The sequence below is a fragment of the Branchiostoma floridae genome, chromosome 15 (assembly GCF_000003815.2).
Source record: "Branchiostoma floridae strain S238N-H82 chromosome 15, Bfl_VNyyK, whole genome shotgun sequence".
Taxonomy (NCBI): Eukaryota; Metazoa; Chordata; class Leptocardii; order Amphioxiformes; family Branchiostomatidae; genus Branchiostoma; species Branchiostoma floridae.
In genome coordinates this window covers 19,160,526-19,187,155 of record NC_049993.1, presented here as the reverse complement: position 1 = coordinate 19,187,155, position 26,630 = coordinate 19,160,526, and the positions used below count along the sequence as shown (strand labels likewise).

Genomic DNA, 26,630 nt, shown 5'->3' with positions numbered 1-26,630 from the left:
TTCTGCTTTTGCTGAAGAAGAGTGATGGATGTCACTCGAAACGTCCGGAAGTAAATATCCGCTTTTTTATCCAGTTGTAGAGATTGAATTGTATTTGAATATACAAATGCATAGGTTTCGAAGACAAATTTTAGATTCTAAAATTCTAGAAGTTGTCTCTTTCATTTTCCAATTTACCATATCTAGTTGCTTGATTAACCGAGTAACTGTAACTGTGCTATTTTACTTCTTTTGTTACTTTGCACACATACAGTCAAAACAGCCCAAGAAGACCAAGAAGAATCTAGATCAAGGGACTGATAAAATCTGGTCTATGTAGACAGGTGGTCACTACAGACAGGATTCGTAATGTTACAGTAAGGTCTGAGGTGGTCACTTGTACAGGTTTGACTGTATACATGTATGTAATGCCTGTAACGGATATATGTGGCAACTGTGTATGTAGCAACTGCACTAGTATATGTATGACTGTATATGAAGTTTCTTTACTGATTTCAAAACTCAAGGGCCTGCATGGGGGTCCCCACAACGATTTACGCTGAATTTAGAAGAACCCCCTACGTATTACGCTAAATTAAGGAACACTAAATTTGGTCGCCTCACTACGAATTACGTAGATGAGATGGTTTTGCCTACGAATAACGGAAAATAAAAATAGGCTGCCTACGCCTTACGGAATAGAGCATGCAGACCCTCAAACTAGTTCACCATAGATTGTGCAGACAAGAAATATCGAGCTAGATACATGAATTGACTCCGGTATCATGGCTATCAAATACGCAAATACCTAACTAGAGTATTGATCTGTTTTTGTTTTGTTTCAAGAGATGTTTGTTTACAGAGTATAATGTTTAATCTATATCCTGAAGTCTGCCAGTAAATAAATAACAAACTTATATTTTATGTTGAAAATAAAAAGTGTTCAGAATGTGTCCTAACAATTTGTTTGCAAAGTAAGACTCTAGAGAAAAAAGTTGCCCAGTTGCCGCTAAGGGTTTATAACCGAAGTTATTGATTATTTTGGGTCGGATCAATTTCATAACACATTTTCGCCACTTTTCACACTTGTTTGTGATGACGCCGAAATTTAAAAACCCTGATTTGCATTACACTAAATTGTGCAAATCCATCTAGTTTCACGTCTAGCAAGTTGACGCAAATCTGTGAATGTTTGGGGTTTGAATAAGGCAACGTGGCAGAGACTGGGAGAGGGCGGCTGAGCACACAACTTTACTTTCGACTCAGGTGTCCCAAACTTTCACGTACCTGTTCGTCCATATTCCGTACAGAAGCTCCACGATCGCGAAGGAAAGATTCAAAGTCAGGAACGCGAAGAGATCCTCGACGTCGGGTCGGAGAAGATTGCACTGAAACGGAGAGAAAACTTCAGTAAACACACAGTTTTGAGAAGCAGTAAGAAATTGTTATGGAAATCTGCAACATATGGTAGGAAAGCCGGTTGGGCGTCTTACGTACCGAATCCAGCTAGAAATTTTCCTCTGTAGACTTTTCCCGATTCCCTGCTTAAACTCCTTATCTTTCCCGTGCAGGGGCAACATTGCAGCGATCTCGGAACCGTTTTGAGAGAGAATTCAGGGCCGGGAAACTGGCATGGCACACTGAAGATTACTGCAGCCTTCTACCCGGGTTCTGGGAAAATACAGCTGTATTTCCGGTTTAGAAAGTAGTCTAGAAATCTCTCATTCAAAGGTGCTATCCAGCATATCTTCCGTTAGCGAGAGGCCTAAATTACTAGAAATCATGAAAACTAAGTCTACCCCCTCTTTCTTAAATCGAAGGCAAAATTGACGCCGATTTTACTGTAGTAATATGAAGAGTCATTGCTACTCTACTCTACCCCCCTTTCTTTTGGCTGTTCTAGACTACATACAGGAACCGGAAGTACATGTGGCATGGTTTGGACGGATGTTGAAGTGGAAGAGTTCAACAGCATGATAGGGTGTGTTATTTGCATTGATAAAATAAACAAAAATCTCACTTACTGAGAAAATTTCCCGCAAAACCCTATGTAAAATATATTTACTACACAAAAGTATAAAAGGTCTTCTTCTTTTACTTTTTGGTACAATATTTTAAGAAGACTTAACTTCCCTAGAAATCTAATTGTATAACCCCACGTGAGCATCATGGCGGCCTTCGGTGATGCGGACGAGCTTTTTAGCGTCTTTGAAGAAAAGGAAGATTCCTCGCCGAAACCTGGACCTTCCAAGGAGGAGGATAAGACACAGAGGAAGGGAAAATATCCAGACAAAGCCAGGTACAAATTGAAAGCTATAATAGTACTGAATTTTGAGTTACAGGAGAATATCAAAATATGTTGTGATGGACGTTTTGTTTGTGAAACTGAAACATGCGTGCACATCTGTACACCAATAAAACCATTTGGTTCTTTCATGAAGTCGAGTACGGGAGCCTATAGGGTCATTTACCACTCGATCTAATGCATGCTATGATAATTATATAAGTAAAGAGCTATGTTGTGAATCAGACGATTAGAGTAGAGTAGAGTTGAGTTCTTCCAGGCTCGTTCTTCGGCTGGGTAGTTCATGAGTTCATGCTCCATGGAACCGCTCCTTAGACTCTGCGATCAGTTTACTGTGATGGTTGATTTGTGAGGGTTGTCAAGGGCTTCTATTACCAATATTTTAAATTTCGATAATAAATAAAATAACTCATCCCATCCTCCCATGTTACCCTGAACAGCAAGAGCAAGAGGAGCAGAGTGCAGGAAGAAGAGGAGGATGCTGGGAGTAAGAAACCCAAGACAGTGTCGATATCCGTCCTGTCTGAACCCATGAACACAGAGGCGCTCTCACAGGTGAGGTTTCTAGTAATATCAGCTTGTCGTTGAGTGTCAAGTAATACATATTTTAAAGAGCCCTTTGCATGCCCCTTGTTAGATGTGATATATGACATATACTATATGTTATATATTGTGTACATGCCTGAACCACTGGAAGAGATGTTGAACATGAAACTGTTCCATAAAATGCTCAATAATAGCATAGTACAAAGTACCTGTACAAGTAAGTAGAAGAGCACTCCACTTCTTTGAGATCGTAACAAGGTCAAACAGACCATTATTTTATCGGAAGGGTACAGTAGAAGCCAGTTGATTGCACAACAGATTAACGCACACTTCTGCACAGAGTCACCAAATCCCAATTGGTGCGGTCCAGCTGGATAACTTGTCGCATTGTTGCACCACTTGGATAGTTGCATGAAATACGTTGGCAAATGGGGTGTGCAGTTAAACGGCTTCTACTGTACATGTTGCTGCTAACTTGATGTTGTGTTTTCCCCAGGCTGAACTTGACCTGCTGCCCAAAATCCGCACTGAGACAGTGGACACAGAGCAGGCCTGTACACATGAGGTGGCCTATCCTGAAGACTGTAAATATGAACCTGTCAAGGAACTCTCCACAACTCCTGCTAAGGTAAGATGCTGAAGACATGTGTTTGAATAGTATGTCAGGAGTTATAGTGTAGTTGTGTGGAAGGAGGCCTGTACACATGAGGTCGCTTATCCCGAGGACTGTAAATATGAACCTGTCAAGGAACTCTTCACCACACCGGCGAAGGTAAGGCACTAAAGCTTTCATTTATTTATTTATTTCACCAAAGCAAAAATTACATACGCAGAAAGTGCCTTCCAGGCTTCCTGAATTAGGTAACTTTGTTCAGACGGCAATTACAAACACTTGAATGTACAATGCAAATCATTTTACAGACGTTCAACATTGTTTTGGGTCTGAAAAGACTCAAATATCTGACCATTTTTCCAAAATCTCTGGTATCTAGAGTAACTGTTACCTTTCAAATTACATATCTTATACAAGTTATTACCTGGATGGCTAACCATCATCGACATGAAATACACCAAAACAACAGAAACATTGTCAGGCAGTGGTTGATGTATTGCTTGACTGCTGTGATGTTTTTCCAGGTGTACCCGTTTGTACTGGACCCTTTCCAGAAGGAGGCTCTGAGATGTCTGGAGAGTAACCAGTCAGTTCTGGTGTCCGCTCACACGTCTGCCGGCAAGACTGTGGTGGCTGAGTAAGTTTATTATTATTGATAATGATTTTACTAATGATACCACCTAGCAGCTACCACTAGAACTGCAGGCTACAGTTCTAACGCTCCCTATCATTCAACTGTAGGTACGCCATAGCGATGTCATTGCGAGATAAACAGCGAGTGATCTACACCACGCCCATCAAGGCCCTGAGTAACTACAGTTCTAATGTATTCCTGTCCTGTATGTGTTGTAGGTATGCCATAGCCATGTCCTTACGAGACAAACAGCGAGTTATCTACACCACCTAGCAGCTGCCATTGGAAGTGCAGACTACAGTTCTAATGCTATCCTATTCCCCACAGGTACGCCATAGCGATGTCTTTGCGAGACAAACAGCGATTGATCTACACCACACCAATCAAGGCCCTGAGTAACCAGAAGTACTGAGAGCTGCTCTCATTAGAACTGCAGACTATAGTTCTAATGTGTACCTGTACTGTAGGTATGCAGACTACAGTTCTAATTCTTACCTACTATCCCGTATTGTAGGTATGCCATTGCGATGTCCTTAAGAGACAAGCAGCGAGTGATCTACACCACTCCCATCAAAGCCCTGAGTAACCAGAAGTACCGAGAGCTGTATGAGGAGTTCCAGGATGTCGGACTGATGACCGGAGACGTCACCATCAACCCCACCGCATCCTGTCTCGTCATGACAACAGAGGTCTGTTTGTTTGTTTGTTTGCTGTTTAACATTACTAGTAAACAGAGTAAATACATGTACCAGGATATATGTTGTTTTGTAGATGGAAGAGTTTTGTAAATGCAGACAAATATGTGTGTGCAAGACTTTTTTTCCTTTGCTCCTTCTTTACTACTACTACTTACTCCATAGATTTTATGGAGTATGTTGTACCAAACCTCAACTGAGTGGTTCGACTTATATACATAGTGATGTGATACCATTTTTTTACCAGATCTTACGAAGCATGTTGTACCGAGGATCTGAGCTGATGAGAGAGGTGGCCTGGGTGGTATTTGATGAGATTCACTACATGAGAGACAAAGGTATTCCTTACAAGATATCCTTCTTGTCTTGTCAGCATCTAGGACATACATTTGTTGCTCAATATCTTTGTTTAAGAAAACCATAAGTGTCAGATGACCATGTATTTTAGTGATGCTAAAGCTACTTAATATAAGGTGTTTTTGAAATTGCGTAGCATAATCGTCAGTGCTTTGGGCTGGGGGTACTTAGGGAGAAGAGATGCTGCTACAGTGAGTTAAGTGCTTGGAAGTGGTCAATGGCCTTGCACTGAGCAAGCTCATTTCAAAAAAGAGGTGCACAGTAGACATGAAGCCACTATGAACAGGATTCTTAATGCGTGGGGACTAATGAACATTCCCCAGGCAACCACAAAGAAGGCCAGGGTTGGACAAGTTTTCTAAAATTCACTTGTCCTATCGGGCAAGCACATAAAACATTCACTTGCCCGAACCAATTTTTCACTTGCCCAAAATTCAAATGTCACTGTTACAACTAATACTAGTATATGCATTTTCACTTCCAGCAATGGAATTCTGTGTTGACCATTGCTTGATGACAACAAAATTGCACTCAATCAATGGAAAAGTCTTACTTGCCAAGTCTTACTTGGGCAAGTGGTGTAGGTCATGCACTTGCCCGAACAGCACTTTCACTTGCCCGGGACAATCGGGCTAGTGGAGTTGTCCAACCCTGAAGGCTCAAGCAGAAGTAATGATTGCGTATTCCTGTAAATGCATCCTGTTTATCAACAATGTTACAATCTACGAAACCTGTCTGGTACGTTTTCCACACAGAGCGTGGTGTAGTTTGGGAGGAGACCATCATCCTCCTGCCCGACAACGTGCACTACGTGTTCCTGTCCGCCACCATCCCCAACGCCAGGCAGTTCGCGGAGTGGATCTGCTGGCTGCACAAACAGGTGGGTGTCAACCTGTCAATCAATCAATCAATCAATCAACAAATCGATTGATCAATCAATCAATCAATAATTTGTTTGTAGACCAGGCACGTTTTAGATCTGCCCTTTCTTTGAACGGTTGTAGTGTGGAGCTTGGCGTTCAACAAAAATATTGAACCAGTCCCCTGCTCAATGTTGCTGATGTTTTTTTTTTTATTCAAAAGATTTTATAATACCTGTGCCATGTACAATGTAATAATCATGTACTGGGTTCTGCATCTCCAGCAGTGCAATCAGTCTTTCTTCATTTTTGTGCCTTGCTTGTTGCTAGCTGCCATAGCCCTCTGGGTTTTCTTGCTGTTGCAGATCCTCTTGAGGACTGTCTACAGCATGCTGGGCAGGTTTTTACAGCCTTCTCCTTTTACGGGAATCTGTTGGAGCCTGATACTGATAACTTGAAGGCTTTAGTGGCAATTTCTTTATGCATTCATGTTTTAAGTTTCTGTTTTCCGCTCCAGCCCTGCCACGTGGTGTACACAGACTACAGACCTGTGCCGTTGCAGCACTACATCTTTCCAGCAGGGGGCGATGGTTTACATCTGGTGGTGGATGAAACAGTGAGTGGTTTCTGAAACCTTTACAGGGGAAGAACTTTAGTGCACATTGTCATAAACAAGGACGCAACAATTAATTGTTTGCCTGTTCAGCTAACTGATGCTTTTTTTTTAAAATTTTGAATAGACTTTGTCATTTTAGTCCATTGCATTATGCCTGTTTGGATATCTTAAGAAATTACGAAAGGAACTTAATTCTCTGAAGAAATAGTGCAAGACCAGCTTTTGACAGACTAAGAGTCAATATTTTTTTAAAGGATACTACTAATAGCAATTGAAGAAAAGTTTAGCATAATGTCAAGCTGCTTGCCAGTCTTTCTCAGTTGGGAAGCTATATTGACTGTAAAATTTTTTCATTTACCTTTCCACATCTTCATGATTGCATGTTTTGTTTGCAGGGCTCTTTTCGAGAAGACAACTTTAACACAGCCATGGCTGTGCTGCGAGACGGGGGAGACAACTCCAAGGGGGACCGCTGGAGCAAGAAGGGCTTCACAAAAGGTACGCAGTCATTCCTCAACATTTTGTTTTATTGCTTATCTTTGTAAACTTATTAAAAGTTCAAGCCATTACAGCAGATAGAAAAATATATATGTATTATGTTACCACTGAAGTAGAGACTCCTAAGAGTTCAATGTTAAACTTTACTGTAAATCTAGTCTGGACTGTGGCAGTTTTGTTTTTATGGTTTTCTTTTCAGAATTCACGACAACTGGAATTTGTGTCTCCAATGTACTACTACTGCTCTGCAGAATTGTTTCAACTTCTAAGTTAAAACACTACAGAAGCCTCCTTTTCCATCCTACCACAAAGGTGGATAAACTTGCCGTATCTAGTTGAAACTTTGGATCTCTTTACTTAAGTTAGAAAATGCTACCTGGCTAAGTGCTCAAAATTTTCCAAATTTAACTCAAAGTCACATAAATAACTGTCTCTCCCTCTCCAGGCCCGTCCAATGCCTTTAAGATTGTTAAGATGATCATGGAGAGGAACTTCGCTCCCGTCATCGCCTTCAGCTTCAGTAAGAAGGAGTGTGAGGCCTACGCTCTGCAGATGTCAAAACTGGACTTCAACACAGGTAATTAAAAGGGATCTTAGACCAGTGTGCAATGGCCGAGTGGGTAGAGTGTTTGCTTTACATTCCGTGGGTCGTGAGTTCGATCCTGGCAGAGTCATACCAAAGACTTTAAAAATAGTACATGCTGCTTTCTCTGCTTAGCACTCAGCATTTGGGAAAGAGTATGGAAGTTTAATACACACCACATCATCACTGGAAAAGTCATCGTTTCATTTTTCTCAAAGCAGAAATTTTAACGGGAGCAATAAGGATTTCTGCTAAAGTTAGGAAGGCATTTTGTCAGTTTTTTTGGGCATTGATGTCTAAACTTGACTTCAAGTGTCACACTTTCACCTTCCAGATGAGGAGAAGAAGCTGGTGGAGGAAGTTTTCTTCAATGCCATCGACTGTCTGTCAGATGAAGACAAGAAACTTCCTCAGGTATGACTTACATGTAGCACCTGGCCATAAAGAAGATTTCACTTTTGGTGGTCAAGTTTTGTGTTGTAACAGTTGTTTTTTGTACAGCTTAATTAACAATCCTATCATGGCTCTTTCCCCACAGTCCAGGTTGTGAGGGAGGTTCTGGGAGGTCTGCAGGCCCTTAAGACAATCCTATAGATGAATGATCTTTAATATAAAGTTAGGATCCTGAAGAAGTTATTTAGATTTTTGGTCTTGTAGATAAAGGTTTTCTACATTCTGTATGCTTTGTGACGTAACCTGCAGTTCCTGATAACTCCCCCAGGTGGAGCATGTCCTCCCCCTGCTGAAGCGCGGCATCGGGATCCATCATGGTGGCCTGCTGCCCATCCTGAAGGAGACCATCGAGATTCTCTTCTCCGAGGGACTCATCAAGGTCAGCTTCTTCATTACTAGAAATAATCATCATCCAATTGAATGATGAAAATATGTTGTGTTTATCTTACCGTAGCTGCAACCAAAGCATTGTTCCACTGTTCAGCCTTCTTAGCCAGATAAAGCTTATGTCACATAAAATTACATGAATCATCAACCTATGTAGCTCATAAGAATGTACTTGACATCATGTTAATTTTGAGTCAATGATTCAAACTTTTCATCAGATGTTTCCTAAATGGAGGCTATGATGATAGACCATGCAAATGCAAATCCATAAAGTCAAGTTTGTGAGGCCTGAAATATAGTCAGTGACCCAATGGGCACATTATTACTTAAGAGTTAAGACTCTACTATCTGATCATCAACCAGCCATTCTCCTCATGTAGGCATGAATTGCCAAGTGATTAAATGAGCACAGTTTATGATCACATAGAGTCTCTTGCCAGTAGTTTCTGACCAACCCCATCCTCCTCCCCCCTCCCCCTTTTCCCCAGGCCCTGTTTGCTACAGAAACGTTCTCCATGGGGCTGAACATGCCTGCCAGAACAGTCCTCTTCACCGTTATAAAATGTTTGAAACAAATAGTTGGCCTTTTCTAACTCAACGGATGCATGCCTTTCACCATTGCATATTTTGGGAGTACAATGTACCAGTGTTTGGTTTAACTCTTCTTCTATTGTAGGTATTGCCTGTCTGTTGCAGTTTAATTTTTCATTACCTTGTACCTTACTTGTAACTGCTTCTGTTGATGAGTTTGATACTACACTGTCTACTGTCTATTGCGTAGAAAAATGGCATAGTCTATATAGACTGACTGACTGAGACTGTCTGACCATAACCCCCCTCTCCCCAGGCCCTTTTTGCTACAGAAACCTTCTCCATGGGGCTGAACATGCCGGCCAGAACAGTCCTCTTCACCAGCGCTCGCAAGTTTGACGGCAAGGACTTCAGATGGGTCAGTTTACCTACAGTGTACTTTCATCGTTGTTTACTTTTTAAAGATTTTCTTTTCTTTTCTTTTAAATTCAATGGAAACACATTTGTGAGACCATTAATGAGGCAAATTTGTCTTTTTTTCTGTTCCCTTTTAGAGTATGATAACTTGTTTCCATGAAGTTGTACAAAAGGAATCGTTAGTTTTGAACTCAATAATAGTCAATAGTTGATACCACATCTTTAAAGCATATGTGAATTCAGTTTGCACATCAACTATGCTTGCAGTTACATGTATGTTCAGTGGCATTTGATGAAATGCCATTATGTTTCTTTCTGAAAGCCCTGCTTAGCACATAGTTTGACCTCTAACCTTTACCCTGTGACCAGGTGTCATCAGGTGAGTATATCCATATGAGTATAAACTTTACCCTCTAACCTTTACCCCTGACCAGGTGTCGTCAGGAGAGTATATCCAGATGAGCGGGCGGGCGGGACGGCGAGGTCTAGACGAGCGAGGAATCGTCATCCTCATGATCGACGAGAAGATGGGACCGAGCGTCGGCAAGAACCTCCTCAAGGTGACCTCTTGACCTTTACACTGATCCTCTACAAGGATTGTCTTAGCCAGATTTGTCTTAAACTGAAGGCTTTGTCCAAACTACTGAAAATGCATTTAAGTTCCACCCTCACACTCAGGGCTGACAATCACGGCAAAGCCTATGATATCACCCCTGACAACTCAGCCACAGTATTCGGTTATTAGGGGTGCCTTGCTTATGAATATTAATGAGCTTGCCCTTATATGGGCAGTCAGCCGTTGGGGATCGGGCGTTGGCATGGTGAGCAAACAAAGTCATGGTAATACGTAACATGATTGGCTGATAGCTTCCCAGCGGCCTTTGCGAGACAGCTTGCGACAACAACAAGCCCAAGAAAGGCCTATTCTCTGATTGGTCGACAGCTTGTTTGTGGCAACAATCATAATAGCCACTAATAGGGCATGGGATAGCAGGGCCCCATAAGGTAGTGCCGTTGGGGACCGGGCGTTAGGAGGATGTTAAGTTCGTGAGGATTTATTTTCGCGTAGCGGGAAAATGGAGTGTTTGTGGTGGTTTTTTAAGTTCGCAGTAGCGCCATAGACTGCAGTCTCATACTATAAGTAAAATGGAAAAATGTTCGCGGCGGTTTTAAGTTTGCGGTGAACTGATCACCGCGAAATCAAACATTTCTGCATTTACACACATAAATTACAGTAATTCTTTGGGTAATGTTTTCTCAATGTGTTATCCTAATGTTCATATTCATATGCTAACTACGAAACAAATCTCTGGCTCAATCTTTTTGCTTGCGGAGGAACAGTAAAGATTCAGCCAGTAGTTACTACAGAGGATGATGGTGCCCACGCTAGCCTCAACTCTAGCCCAGCCCCCCAGTGTGGCATGTTGAGCTGTGCATTCCTGTCCTTGGTGCTGAATTCACAATCTTATAAACAGTAACAGTCTTCGGACATAAGAATTTTCTCTAACACAACCGATTTATCTCACCTGCTGACGTTTCGATGTCTGTCAGACATCTTCCTCAGAGCTTCTAACTGGAGTTCTGCTTCTCGCCGCTATATGTAGCCGACTGGTTGTGTAAGATAAAATTCTTATGTCCTATGATCTACCAACCTGATGAAATTATTTTTGGAAGTAACAGTAGCTCTGATGATCCCCAGATTTGCCATCTTGCTCAAGAGTCTAGTAATTTTGTAAGTCTGAGAGTGATCTTTAGACATTTTGAAAACAAAATAATATTTCAGAATTCTTCAAGTATTTTGAAAAAAATAATGGTCATGATAATTAGTATTTAACCATTTTGAAAACAACACAATCTTTAAGATTAGTCTTCGAACATGTTGAACACAATTCTACATTATACTGTAAATGCCTTTAGTTCGCGGGGATTTAATTTCTAGCGGGAAAAGGGACTGTGCACGGTGGTTTTAAGTTTGCGGTAGCACCATGCACTGTAGTCTCTCACTGCTATGGAAAAGTGTTCTTGGTAGTTTTAAGTTTGCAGTGAATTAATTGGTAATGCAAAAATCGTGAACATAAAACCACCGCAAAAATTTCTGCCTTTACAGTATTTAAACTTTTACTTTTTTCCAGTATGATATGATTTCTAATGAAAGTTTGCCCCCCCCCCCCCAGGGAGCTCCGGACCCCCTGAACAGTGCGTTCCACCTGACCTACAACATGGTGCTGAACCTGCTCAGGGTCGAGGAGATCAACCCAGAGTTCATGCTGGAGAAATCCTTCTACCAGTACCAGAACTACAGCTCCATACCAGCCATGATCACTAGTAAGAACACACTTTTCTACTTTATTCCTTTATTTGCTCTCTTTCTCCTGTCTCTATCCCTCTTTGAGATACAAGAAGACTACAATGCCATGTTCATCACTGAGGAGGACTCCATAAATAAATAAATAAATACATTACGGCATAGTACCAGCTGTAATATTTCTTTCCCTCATCCTCTCTTCTTGTCATCTGAAATGCAGAAACTACAGGTGGACTACAATGCCATCCACAAGAAAGATTCCATCATGGCGTACTACAGAGAGGCTTCAGTACTTCTTACACTCATTTGTCTAATCATTTGTGCTAATTCTCTGTTTTCAGAACCACAGAAGCTACTGTAAGAGGACTCCATCATGGCTTACTACAAGCGTCAATGATTCACTGACTCACTCGCTTGCCTGCTAACTCACTCGCTAGCTTGCTTGCTTACTCACTCACTCACTCATTCTCTGTCTTTGTCTTCCTACAGAACTACAGAAGCTCCAGGAGGACTACAACGCCATGTCCGTTCCAGAAGAAGACTCCATCACAGCGTACTACAAGCTCCGGCAGCAGCTGGACAAACACGGGCAGGAGATAGAGGCGTTTATCCAGAAGCCGAAGTACTGCCTGCCCTTCCTGCAGCCTGGCCGACTTGTTAAGGTGCGCAACGAGGCTGACGACTTCGGCTGGGGCGTTGTCATCAACTTCCAGAAGAAGGCCAACCAGAAGGTGTGGATACTTTAGTTTTAGTTTTTTCTTATCATCTTTCTGATGTTGTTACAATTGCAACTGCCAGCTTTGTATTTTACTGTTAACATTCTTATCATCAACATTAGCAGAGGATCAATTTTTCTGGTTGCTGCCTTTTCCCCGGTTTTGGAACATTACATTTTGTAGTTTGTTTTCACATTGTGTACATGTAGTTTGGCCCCCCTCCTACTCCCTGACGTGCTTCCTCTTCTCCCAGGCACCCAACAACAGCACCACTGAGCCCCTGTATGTAGCAGAGGTTCTCCTGCTCTGCTCGAAGGAGTCCGTCCGGAACGCCTCCACGGAGTCCGCCAAGCCGTGCCGGGCGGGAGAGAAGGGCGAAATGGTCGTGGTTCCCATCATGCTCCAGCTGATCCGCTCCATCAGCAGCGTGCGGCTCTACATCCCCAAGGACCTGCGGCCGCTCGACAACAGGGAGAGCGTGCTCAAGTCCATACAGGTCAGGGGTCAAGTTCAAATAGGTCAGGGTCAAGTCTATACGGGTCAGGGGTCAAGTATATGGATGTCAGAGGTTAATTCTATACAGGTCAGTGCTCAATGGATGAAAGGACCTGCGACCGCTGGACAACTGCCAAGTTCATACAGGTCAGGGGTCAAAGCGGTCAGATGTACAAGTAGCTGTGTAACCATCCATGTGTAGCTAGTAGTCCCTTTTCAGATCAATATTTTGACCCTGTATGGTTCTTATCCATGGACCCAGTATCAAAGCACATGAAATCTAAATTTTGTGGATGACATCCACTGTTTATCCAAAACTCTGTGTGTGTTTGAAGAAACAAAATTAGCTGTTAATGTGACTTTTTTAATGCTTTATAACATGTCTATGATAAAGACCTTTGATCAGATGATAAAGATTTTGATTTTTCAAGAAGACATTCGACTCTTAAAAGAATTTCTTTTTCTATATTCTACACCGAAGTGTAGCATTCTTTGTAAAATATTGCCCCTCTTGTTGTCTTGTCTGCAGGAGGTCCAGAGAAGATTTCCCCATGGTGTGCCCTTACTGGACCCAATAGAGGACATGGGCATCAAGGACGACCAGCTCAAGACTACAGTCAGGGTGAGGTCGGGATTCTTAAAGATAGTAGTGTGTAGAAATTGAATCTATTCAGTCAAATTCAAGGCCATTGTCTATCTCCAGTACATCTGGTCTTGTGTTTGTTATCTCACACATTGGGGAAGCAAAAACAACCTCACATCGCCCTGTTTCATGTAGAATGCTAAACCTTTTTTTGTTATTTCCAGAAAATCGAGGCGTTTGAACACCGTATGTACTCCCACCCTCTCCATTCTGACCAGCGACTTCCAGAGCTGTACTCTCTTGTGGAAAAGAAGGCGCAGGTAAGGGTTCGACCATAAATGAGGCCACGGTTAGCCTTATTGTTGTTCTCTACCTTGAACTAAGTTGTAGCACAGAGACCAGTAGCAGGGTACGTTTTTAAAGGAAGGGGCTGCTAGCGTCTGAAATACGGGTGCAGCCCCAACCAAGATGTTCTGACCCAGAATTTGAACTGGGGTCTTCCAGTTACCAAGTGTTTGGAACCAGGAGCTCAACTAAGAGGCTGCAGAGACATCCCTCATTTTCTTAATAGAAGTAATCATTGCCATTTACTTCTCCAACTGAAGTCAGGTACCCATTTTTACACCTGGTTGGATTGAGGAAAGTTGATTAGATAAACATGATTTTAAAGGGAAGATATTTTGTATGGATCTAAAAAAAATATTTCCTTCTACAGTTGGCTGGTGAATTGAAGGCAGCCAAACGCGAAGAAGGCCCATACCATTCTATTTTCATCTCAGGGATGTAGCTTAATAGACAATATTAAAGGGTATATATTTTGTATGTTTTCCTTATACAGTTGGCTGGAGAACTGAAGGCAGCCAAACGCGAGGTGAAGAAGGCGCGCACGATTATCCAGATGGACGAGCTGAAGTGCCGTAAGCGGGTGCTGAGGAGGCTGGGATACGCCACAACAGCTGATGTCATCGAGATGAAGGGACGGGTCGCCTGCGAGATTAGCAGGTGGGTAGAGATGGCTTGTTTTTTGTCTTAATGTATTACCAGCTGTAAACTGCCTGAAGGTATTACAAACAAAAATGTACCACTACTCACACACTTATCATTCACTCATTCGCTCACTCTCTCACATACTCTCAGTCGCTCATTGTGATTCACCAGTTCTGCAAATTATGTACTGTCCAGCCTTTGACTAGAATAATAGATTTGATCCACTCGCACGAGAATGGACTTCTATATCTACTCTTATAAACCATTTTGCTGGACTTTTTAACATGTTTTTGTTGAATCTTTGTACTTGTCCTTTGGTAGATCCTGAAAGTTAAAATATGATTTAATATAATTGTACAAAAAACAACATGTAATGTTGATGGTATGTTTTGTTGAAATGGAATGACATGGAATTGTGAATGATTTCAGCTGAGGATTTTCATGTTTAAGCTGATTTTCTATGATTAAAATATTTTCCTGTTTGTACTATAATAAGTTGTTTTCCCTCCTCAGTGCTGACGAGCTGCTCCTTACTGAGATGATCTTCAATGGAGTCTTTAACGACCTTGATGCCCACCAGTGCGTGGCTCTTCTTAGTGTCTTTGTCTTCCAAGAAAAGGTAAGAGCATCTTGGAGTTGATACCAACCAAGCTACGGTAGGTTTCCTTCAAGTCACTCCAACAGAATTGCTTCATTTGGTTTAAGAAAAAGGAGGATGAATTGTGTGATGAGGGCATCAACCTTGTAATATATGATATTATAGAGATTTTTCTTCACACCTGTAGTTTTCTTTTTTTTTCTGTTTCACTTTTTCTTTCATGTTTGTATGCATTGAATTTTACAGAAAGATATTTGCTTTAGATAGGAAATGGATGCTTTCATTTCTTCTATATTGTTTATCTCGTATCATAATGACATTGTGTTTTTCTTTTCATAATTCCCCAGGCATCTGAGATGCCGAGGCTGACAGAAGAGCTGGCGGGTCCCCTCAGACAGATGCAGGTGGGTCTGTTTGTTATTTGTTTGTTTGTTTGTTTGTTCCTTTGCCCTTTGATGATTTTGTACTCCCAGGACTGTCTCCAGGACCCATCCCTCCTCCCTTGGCCGTTTATTGGGACAGTTAAAAATTTCACCTTAATCTGAACTTCATTACATAAAAGTGATGAAAATGTGTTTTGTAAGGCTAAAATGACAGATTTAAGACAAAAACTAATATGGGCTCTCAAGCAGGGAGCAGGATAGGAAAAAGTTAAAAGCTGTTGACAGCCCATACTCCGTTCACTAAATTAAATGTACCTAAAACATATTTTGCACAGCCCATCGTCTACTTCAAACAAGTTGAAGGGGCTACCCACATGTTTTGAGATGAATAAATAAATAAATAAATTTATGTCATATCATTGATATGATTTGATTTGATTTGATTTGATTTATTCAGCTGTTTGTATAGAAATGCAGCCAGAGTCTATTATTAAGGGGCAGGCTTAAGTTGTAAAATGTTCTCATGAATCAACCAGGCCAAATTTTTTAATTGTGAAATGTCCTCTATGTACCAAACTACCTCCTGTAGGAGTCAGCGAGGAGAATCGCGAAGGTGTCAGCGGAGGCTAAGATGTCGATAGATGAGGAGGACTACGTGGAGTCGTTCCGCCCCCACATGATGGACGTGTGTCACGCCTGGAGCAAGGGCGCAACCTTCGGACAGATCTGCAAGATGACCGACATCTTTGAAGGTCAGACTCTTTGTTTTTAGGAAGAGCAAGCTAGCAGGTTTGTAAACTAGTCGTTCCGCCCCCACATGATGGACGTGTGTCACGCCTGGAACAAGGCCGCGACCTTCGGACAGATCTGCAAGATGACTGACATCTTCGAAGGTCAGGATTCTTTTAATATGTGCTGTGAGGCAGAGCTGATGAGTATGTGGTGTTTTTCTAGTGAGTCTGCTTTATTTAAAAAGTTGGTTATACACAGATCTAGAATCAGTTGATATATCTCTTTTTATTAGAGCCAAGGATTTTAGAAGGTGACATATTTGAAGCTCGAAATCTTAACACAGTGATGTTTGGTGGATCAGTCTTAAAGGTCATAATATTCATGTAGTGACATTGTGGACATAATGAGTGGCTTGGGAAGTCACAATGTATACATACTGATATTGGGGTGCACCTACATGTACCACTTGGAAAAAGGTCATAAAAGTGCCATGAAATGAAATTTAACTGGGTTCTGTAGACTGTAATTTACAAAAATGTCTTAGAAAGTGTTGATTATTTAGTTAACTTAAAAGTCAAAAGTAACAAGTGGTGAGCATCAGTATTATGTGCAAGGCAGATTTTAAAAATACATGTATCCAGATTTCCTCATGATAGCAACAAACTTTCTTTCTTTATTAATATTCAATGTAGCAGACATACACATGATGACAGCCTGAATGGCTTTGTAACAAAATCAAAATACATATTATATAATATATATTACATACTATACCTAGTAGATAGATATGCACACCCCTGACATAAAGAACCCATCATTACATACTAGTGTCTACAGTCTAGTTGTACAGATTGATTGCTTATGGAGAAAAAGAGTACTGAGGTCTTTTTGTTCATTTGGGGGGATGGAAATAGTGGTTTACCATTCAGTGTGCATCCTGTAGCAGGAGGGGCAAGGTCATAGTCAACTTCCAACATCTGTTTGAAGAGTTTGATGCATCATCAAGATGTGATGTGTCTTCCTCAAGTGTCTTCGTTGGCTTGAGGCACTGAAAGATGTCTGGACATTAAGACATTGTCCACATAGCCCACATTCATGTTGTTAACTAAAAAACTAAAAGATGAATTGTTGTTCTTGTTGAAACATGATCATGGTAATGTTCGCTTCAAGGAGTTTTATCATAGGATTACCTTTGTCCTGATGGTAAACCTGCCTTGCCATAACCAAGGCTTCTTGGCAGAGACTGAGTGCTTTTCTGTGATCATTGAGATGGAACCAGGACCACCCCAGGTTGTTAAGTGAGCGGGCAATGTGAGGATGTGCTGTACTCCAACCATAGATACTTCGGTACATCTGCAGTGCCTGTTCATAGTAGCTGATTGCTTTTCTGTAATCACCCTGATGATGCATGGCCATCCCCCAGTTGTTGAGTGACAGGGCGATGTTAGGATGTGCTGTACTCTGACCATGAATACTCCTGTACATCTGCAGGGCCTGTTTATGGTAGTTGGTCTCTTTTCTGTAATCTTTCAGTTTACCCCAAACTAACCCCAGATTGTTAAGTGAGGTGGCAATCTGAGAATGTGCTGTACTTGGACCATAGATACTCCTGTACATCTGCAGTGCCTGTTCATGGTAGCTGATAGCTTTTCTGTAATCACGCAGTTTACCCCAAGCTAACCCCAGATTGTTAAGTGAGGTGGCAATATGAGGATGTGCTGTACTTGGACCATGGATACTACTGCACATATGCAGTGCCTGTTCATGGCAGCTGATTGCCTGTCTATTATTACCCAGATTACTCCAGGCTAACCCAAGGCTGTTGAGTGTCATAGCAATGTGAGGATGTGCTGTAGTCTGACCATAGATACTCCTAAACATCTGCAGTGCCTGTTCATGGTAGCTGATTGCTTTTCTGTGATCATGCAGTTTATCCCAGCTTGCCCCAAGGTTGCTGAATGAGAGGGGAATGAGACGATGTGCTGCACTCTGGTCAGAGACACTCCTACAGTACATCTGCAGTGCCTGTTCATAATAGCTGATTGCTCTCTTGTAATCACCCAGCCCATGACAGGCTATGCCCAGATTGTTGAGTGATGTGGCAGTAGCATGATGTGCTTCAGTCTGGCCAAATACTGTCCTCCTCATGTGCAGTGCCTGGTCATGGTAACTGATAGCTTTGCTGTAATCACCCTTGTTACAGTAGGCTTCTCCCATGTTGTTAAGTGAGGTAGCAATGTCAGGATGTGCTGTATCCTGGTCATGGATACTCCTAAACATCTGCAGTGCCTTTTCATGGTAGCTGATTGCTTTTCTGTAATCACCCAGATGGTGACAGGCCAACCCAAGATTATTGAGTGATTCGGCAATCCAAGGATGTTCTGTATTCAGACCAAAGATACTCTTGCGCATCTTGAATGCCTGCTCATGATAGCTGAAAGCTTGTCTGTAATCACCCAGGTTACTCCAGGCTCTCCCCAGCTTGTTGAGTGAGGTGGCGATACCAGGATGTGCTATACTCTGACCATAAATATCCTTTTGCATTTGCAGTGCCTGTTCATGGTAGCTGATTGCTTTTTTATCTTCACCCAGGGAACTACAGATATCCCCCAGACTGTTAAGTGAGTAGGCAATGGTAGGATGTACTGCAGTTTGGCCATAGATACTATAGAACATCTGTATTGCCTGTTTATTGTAATTCATAGCTTTCCTGTTATTACCCATCTTGTGTAAGACTGACCCCAGGTTACTGAGTGAAGTGGCAAGTTCAGAATGTGCTGTACCCTGACCATAGACACCCTTGTGCATCTGTAGTGCCTGTTCAAGGTAGCTGATTGCTTTCCTATCATCGCCCAGTTGACTCCAGGCTAACCCCAGGTTGTTGAGTGAATTTGCAATACAAGGATGTGCTGTAGTCTGACCATGGATACTCCTATTCATCTGCAGTGCCTGTTCATAGTAGCTGATTGCTTTCTTACAATCACCCAAATGGAGCCAAGCTGACCCATGATAGATAAGTAAGGTGGCAATGACAGGATGTGCTGTGCTTTTCCCATATACCCTCCTGTACATCTGCAGTGCTTCGTTATAGTTGCTTATTGTTTTTTTGTAATCACCCAGATGACTCCAGGTATTCCCCAATTGACTGAGTGAGTGGGCAATGAGCTGATGTGCTGTACTCTGTCCAATGATACTCCTATACATCTCCAGTGCCAGATCATGGTATATGATAGCTTTTCTATAGTGACCCAGGCGGCAAAGGCTTAACCCCAGGTTGTTTAGTGGAAAGGTACTACTTAATAATGATAAAAGGCAAGGATTTGCTTTAATCTGACTGATGCACATCTGCAGTGCCTGGTCAAGGTAGCTGATGGCTTTAATGCAATCACCCAACAGGTACCAAGCAAACCCCAGGTTGTTGAGTGATGCTGCAATATCAGGATGTACTGTTAGCTGACCATAGATACTCCTATTCATCTGCAGTGCCTTTTCGTGGTAGTTGATTGCTTTCCTGTAATCACCTGTTCCACCATAAGCAAGTCCAATCTTGTTCAGCAGCTTAATTTTCTCCATGTCAGTGCCATTAGCTTCTTTCAGGGCCCCATGATAGCAGCTGATAGCCAGCTCATACTTGCATAATTCAGAGTACATCTTTCCTTTAACATTTAGGGAGTTGTCATAGAAAGCTGAGATGGAAGAAAATGCTAGCTTCTTCTCAGCCCATTCCTGCAGAACACGTTTCAGAGGAATTGCGGTATAATAGTACCTGAAAAGTGGTTGGTTGTTTGGTAAATGGAAAACTAGTGTTAATGAACTTGTCTGTGTTTCATTATTTGGATGAAGGGATGATTCCTGCCCTTGCATCGCTGTTTCCATTGAGGCCAAAGCTGACAGGTTTTCCTTCTGGCCACCATTGGCAATGTAGGTTCTGAGTCTGAGTTCTGCTGAGATGCTGGTAAGTACTGTCAGGTGGTGTGCATTGTTGGAACTGATCACATCTTCTTTTTCCATTTCATGTATCGTCTCCCAAACTGTGGTAGGTACAAGGCCTGAGGACAGTGCCAAGCAGTCCACTGCTAGGGCCGGGAAGCGATAGATTTCTTTCTTTACATCAATCAGCCTTGCTGTTATTGTTTCCTTATTTCGTATCCTTTTCATGTTGTTCTTCATTGTCTCCTGTGCCAGTTGTTCAGCCATTTTACCCCCATCTGATTGCAGTGTCTCTACTGTCATGGCCATGTATCTGTCAATCAAGTCCTGGTCCCCTGCTATCAAGCAAGGGTTTCTCAAGATAGTGGCAAGGTGATATCCTTCCTTCAGGTGTAGTGTGACATCCTGTTGTAGTTTTGTAAGCATGTTCTCTGGGGTGCAGATGAGTTCACTGCAAGCTTCACTCATTATAGTTCCCTGCCTTCCCAGTGGAGTTTTGCTTGCCTTTGGCATGGAGCCATCAAATGCAAACCCACGAGGTGTAACAGAGTCATAGTACCAGTCATCAAGTGGGCTTTTAGAGTAGAAGTCATTTAGGGATTTTATTCCCAGTGCTGGGAGAATGGTTTCTCCCAGGTTGACCACCTTTAGTTGTAGATAGTGGGTGAGGTTGTGGAAATACAAAAGACATTCTTCACTTTCTTCTTCTACCAAAATGGCACACTCAAGGTCTGAGTATGGGGTTACCAGTCCTGTGGCCTGTGAACCCAAACCTATCAGGGCATACTTACAGGGATTGGGACCCATTAACCCAATACACTCTTCTACAAGCAGGCTGATGAACTCCTTCCTTTGTTGTGCAATGTTCTCAAACAATTGTCTAACAGCCTGAGCTCGTTTTGCCTCTATCTCTTTGACACGTGGGTCATCCTCATCATGTACATAGCTATAGGGATCCAGCTGCTGGTCAATGGTTTCCATCTCTAGCTTGATTTGGTCCCGCATCTCCTTCAGCTGTTTCTTGTGCTTTTCTGTGCTGTCTTGAGCTACACAAAGCACATCTAAGATACATTTCAGAAACACAAGTTCTACTTCTTTAATAGCTTTTGCTATGCTACCATTGAGGACTTGATCCTCTGACCTGGCTATTGCTGCATTGTAGAGTGCTGCTGCTTTGACAAAGTCTCCCCCGTCTCCTGTCTGCTGACCTCGCTGACTGTAGACCTCTCCCAACTTGCACAGGGGCTCCACCTCTCTCTGGTACTGCTGGGCTGTGGGGTCTGGGAAGAGAAAAGTTCAAGTTATGATTTTGAAATTTTGGTGACTCTCAGTCTAAGTTAACTCTGACTTTCAGTCTTTGTTTTGAAAGGTGAAGCACATAATTAATTGTATGTAGATTCTATCTAGTTTGTAATATTTTTCATTGTACTAATTGAGATAACCTCCATAGCAGGCCCTCTGAGGCCTTTTTTTCAGCTCATATTACACTTTTGCTGGCCATTTCTTTTTGGACTGGGTCGCTGATTGCTGGCCTTATCTGACTGCTGGCCTCACGGAGCCTGCATGGAAATGGCGTATAAAAGTGATATTAAAAAAACGATTAGCCTTTCATCGGCTCTATTAACACACAAGTTAGGAATAAATCACAACTCCGTGAGAGGTAATTTGCATGTCCGCTGCAATCATTTTACAACTGGGCCGACAAAACAATCTTTGCCTTGTGTAACAGCTCGGATGGCCCGAGGTTGGTCGTCTTCAGATGGGGAAACCCCCATATGTCACTCGCTATGCGCTACGCCATAGCAAAGGCGTCGGATATGCCGAAAGAACGTCGAATTGGTAAGTTTTCACTTCATTTGTGTTTTTAAAAAGCTGTTTGCCCCTGAAACCGTTAGAGAATTGTCGGGTCAGTGCACACGGGGCGTGACAGCGCACTGTCCGGTAGAGATGCGTGTAGTTTATTAGCCGTCCAAGGGAGGCAGGAAATTCGCACCTCCTAGTTAATCGCCCTAATCGTTTTTTAATATCACTTTTATACGCCGTTTCCATGCAGGCTCCGCGATGCCGGCAGTCAGATAAGCCAAGGCCAGCAATCAGCGACCGAGTACAAAACGAAATGGCCAGCAAAAGTGTATTATGAGCCAAAAAAGGTATATGTAACTGAAGACTAGACGGACTGTTTGTCATCATTTTCTCCCTTACCTCTGACATGTACCGTCTTGAGTGCAGCTGCAAAGTGCTGCTCTGCTGAGTCCAGGTCTGCCCTGGCAAGGGAGGAGTCACCTTCCTTCAGGTAGTCTTGGGACTGACTTAAAAGGAAAGACATGGCTTCAAGTTATTTTTTGCATGCACTGTTGGAACCTACATTGTGGCCAAAAAAAATGTGAGGCTACGGAAAATTGTCAGAACTGGCCATGATACTCCTAGACCAGTAACATATGTTTTATTTACATGGAAATTATTACTACTCACCTGTCTGTGTCTTCCTTTTGTGCGATAGATCCAGCTGCAATACCGGTCAGTCCTGGTCCGCTTTCATTTCTGTAAACCAATAAGTTTCATGTTTATTATTATTAATAAAAATATTGTTTGCTATACTGTACAAGCATCAATTTTGTCAATTGTCAATATTTTCTTTTGTATACTTTGTTAAGCTTGAATGTACACTCACTCACTATCTGGCTTAGCGTCCGTTCTTCCGTCTTCCAGGGGTTGGACGTTTTGTCAAGACATTTTGGTATGGTATTTGTTTCTCACCTTGGAGAGACCGGGTAAAGATGTTGGTCCTGAGTGTCATCATCAGTTCTTGCAAATTTGCTCATGTTGTTCCCTCCCATCTTGAAGGTGTGGTCTGGCTCCTCTCAGTGTGGCTTAACTGCAAGATTTGATCCACATTTGGCCTTTTGAATACATTGCTTTTTAGATATCACACAAAATATATGTTCCTTATGTAATTTAGTAAGTTAGTTTATAGGACATTTTAGAATTCTTTTTCACAACTAGTGGTTCTCACCTGCTTATATTTTGATGCCAGTCAGACAACTTCTGACCTGAGTGCTGGTTCTCGTCGCTATATGTAGCCGATGTTCTAAAAAGAATTCTCCAATACTCTATATTCTACCAACCTGATGAAATTATTTTTGGAGATTACGTTATTTTTATAATAGTGTATGTTTGGTACATACACGTATTTTAAAAGGACTCGTTAAAGAGATAAATCAGTTACATATGTATGCAGTTAATAGAATTTTCGATGGCTATCAGTACATGACTTAATCACGGAGTGACCCAGTTCTTTCGAGTGATTAGGAGCAGAAAATCCACGCAAGTCTTGACCCAGTTCTTGCAACTCTCGCGAGAACTGGGTCACTCCGTGATCAAGATGGACTGAAAGCCATCGAAAATTTGGAGGTATGTGTATTTACCTTTAAAAAGTAGTCACTGATTGATGAAAATTCGGAGATTTCAGACTATTAACTTTAAAAGGACTGTTTTAATGTGAAACATATACCTTTGCCTTTACATTTCAAGCTATAGAGCATTTTGTAAATAAGTTAAACTCAAAAACAGGCCACACCCTAATGCGCTCACTTCCGGGGAGCCTACTGGAAAATAATCCAGCCGTAGACTTACGAATCAGCTGTTTATTTTTGTACATTACATCCCTTTATTAAGAATGACTTTGATGTTGTAGCTTCAAGGAGATTACAGATCATGTCATGGTCTATATGATATGTGTCCAGGACAAACTTTTCCTCTCCATCTCCAACAACTCTCCCATGCATATCTCAGAGACATACCTTTCAAGAGGGTCTGCATGGGGGTCCCAACAACGACTTACACTGAATTCAGAAGAAACCTCTACGTATTACGCTAAATCAAGGAAGGCAATTACGCTAGATTTGGTCGCCTTGCTACGAATTATGTAGATCAGATGGTTTTCCCTACTAATTGGCCTACGCCTTACGGAAAAGAGCATGCAGACCCTCTTTCAACAAACGCTCACATACCTACCGTTTATCACCAAGATCCATCCACATTTACTTCTCGGGTTATATGCTGTTGAACATCTGGATGGGAGCACTTTACTTGACCTACTTAACACAATTCAAAGAGGAGCTATTTAGATAGATCTCCCTGAAACTGACTCAGACAAATACCAGATTCAGCCCCTGGAACAACGCAGAAACGTAGGAGCCCTCACACTTCTGCACCGCATGTACAACCACGACGCACCTGCACCACTTAACAGCTTACTTCCTGGACCCCATGTACACCGCCTGTCAACATCTCAACACTGTAACGCCTTAATTGGAACCCGAAGAGAATATAGAATCTGATATAGATAAATTGATTTTGAATATTTTTTGGCCTGACAAACTTAACACAGTTCAGGGTAGTAAATGTAGCTGATCAAGTATCCAGTATCCTGGATTCCTAAGACTGCAATGTAGACGTCTGAGATATGTCTAAATCTCACCTAAATGTCTGAGATATGTCTAAATCTCACCTGGATGTCTGAGATATGTCTAAATCTCACCTAAATGTCTGAGATATGTCTAAATCTCACCTGGATGTCTGAGACGTGTCTAAATCTCACCTGGATGTCTGAGACGTGTCTAAATCTCACCTGGATGTCTGAGACGTGTCTAAATCTCACCTGGATGTCTGAGACGTGTCTAAATCTCACCTGGATGTCTGAGACGTGTCTAAATCTCACCTGGATGTCTGAGACGTGTCTAAATCTCACCTGGATGTCTGAGACGTGTCTAAATCTCACCTGGATGTCTGAGACGTGTCTAAATCTCACCTGAATGTCTGAGATATGTCTAAATCTGACCTGGATGCCTGAGGCTCCGCATCTGTGAACCTGCTTGGGTAGAGTCCTGCTTGTTTCTCCGTAACTAAGCGAAAGTTCTGGGTTTCCCCTCTGACTCAGTCAGGTGGGACTTTCCAAAGAGTCATGCCTACGTCATCATTCCTTTGTGTACCTGTGCAAGTAGAAACCTGGCACTGAATGGCCATGTTTTACCTTACCTCTGACCTCTGGTGGGGCTTTTGTTGTCATACTCAATTGAGGCTTGCCAAAACAGTCTTTTGTATACAACTCGTTACCCGATATGCTACACCAAGATTCACTGTGCTCATTGAATGTCAGTCACACATATATAATACTGTGCGCATGGGGAAACATACACAGGTTAGAAAGAGCAAGTATTATGCCCCCAGGCCCTTCATTTTACATATCTAAATAGTTCTTATTGATATGTGGTCTTTGGTAGGTCTGTACATGTTGTGTATTTTGAAACTTATTATGGATGATAATACAACACCAGGTTTTGAAGTAAATCACCTATATACATTTTGCTGTTATTAACAACTTCTGGCCTTTGAGCATGTTTCAGCAAACCCCTGCCATGTTACCTGTCAGGAATAGAACTCTTGACAAAGCGTAAACCTCACCTAGCCTGGATGGCTGAGGCTTCACACATGGTCTAGCTCTACCTGTTTCTCTTGACTAGTAGTGAGAGTTCTGACTCTTTGAAACTCGCCTAATATGTTGTTGGTGGCCTTTCCACTGAGTCACACCTTAGTCAGCTGTATTTGTCATGACTTAGTAAATACCCAGCTGAAAAGAGTTGCTTACACCAACATGTATCAACCTAGCTATGAAGCATGTAATGTTTTTGGTGCTGTAACACGTTTTTAAAGCTTGAGTATATGAGTGTATGAGCATAGTGCAAAAAATGTATAAGTCTGATAAGATTGACCATTGGTTTTATTGCTTATTCCCAGGGAGCATTATCTGCTGCACAATGATAGTCTTCATGCAGTGCCGTTTCATCGTGTTAGATAGCATCATACATGGTTTTGTTGATTTATGTTTAATTTGTTATTCGTCAGGCAGGATTGGGGACTTGATGGAGACTTGAATGTGTGGCTGCAGTACCATTATGTCCTGCTAGATGGCATCATACTTTTGTGTGACCACTTATAATTATATTTGTTGTTATTCCCAGGAAGTATTATCCGCTGTATGAGGAGATGTGTGTGGCTGCAGTACCATTACCTCCTGCTAGATGGCATCATGCACTTGTTTAACCCTAAGGCTTGATGTTTGTTGTTTCCCCAGGAAGTATTATACGCTGCATGAGGAGACTTGAGGAGTTGATGAGAGAAATGTGCCATGCAGCAAAGGCCATCGGGAACACTGAGCTGGAGAACAAGTTTGCTGACGGTGAGTTTTCTTCCTTCTGTTATCTTGAAAGTTTAGCTTTATTTGATATACGGTAGTGGCACAGTTAATTGAGATGTTTGTGAAAATGTTTAGAACAAGGATCCCATGTAATTATTTTTAAATTGATATTTTCCAGGTATCACTAAGATCAAGAGAGACATCGTGTTTGCAGCCAGCCTGTACTTATGA

The 26,630-nt window shown here is 42.0% G+C and overlaps 2 protein-coding genes across 2 annotated transcripts in view; one reads left to right on the top strand and one right to left on the bottom strand.

Annotated features, from left to right (window-relative positions):
• The window catches only part of LOC118431283 (zinc transporter 7-like), an 11,225-nt gene extending 9,319 nt beyond the window's left edge, over positions 1 to 1,906 (bottom strand). Inside the window, 3 exon segments of the mRNA XM_035842399.1 lie at positions 1,267 to 1,339; positions 1,342 to 1,367; positions 1,477 to 1,906. Coding sequence (XP_035698292.1) covers positions 1,267 to 1,339; positions 1,342 to 1,367; positions 1,477 to 1,559 — 182 coding nt within the window. The 5' untranslated portion in view covers positions 1,560 to 1,906.
• A 166-nt stretch (positions 1,907 to 2,072) lies between these two features.
• Positions 2,073 to 26,630, top strand: LOC118431630 (exosome RNA helicase MTR4-like). Its single transcript, XM_035842872.1, has 25 exons — positions 2,073 to 2,278; positions 2,725 to 2,839; positions 3,327 to 3,458; positions 3,968 to 4,080; positions 4,592 to 4,766; positions 5,020 to 5,110; positions 5,885 to 6,009; positions 6,507 to 6,605; positions 7,001 to 7,103; positions 7,549 to 7,680; positions 8,021 to 8,100; positions 8,408 to 8,518; positions 9,374 to 9,475; positions 9,909 to 10,034; positions 11,649 to 11,799; positions 12,269 to 12,510; positions 12,749 to 12,991; positions 13,520 to 13,612; positions 13,798 to 13,893; positions 14,412 to 14,575; positions 15,074 to 15,179; positions 15,506 to 15,562; positions 16,131 to 16,293; positions 26,337 to 26,441; positions 26,578 to 26,630. Exons 1-25 carry the CDS (start codon positions 2,148 to 2,150, stop codon positions 26,628 to 26,630), a joined length of 3,108 nt encoding a protein of 1,035 aa, XP_035698765.1. The 5' UTR covers positions 2,073 to 2,147.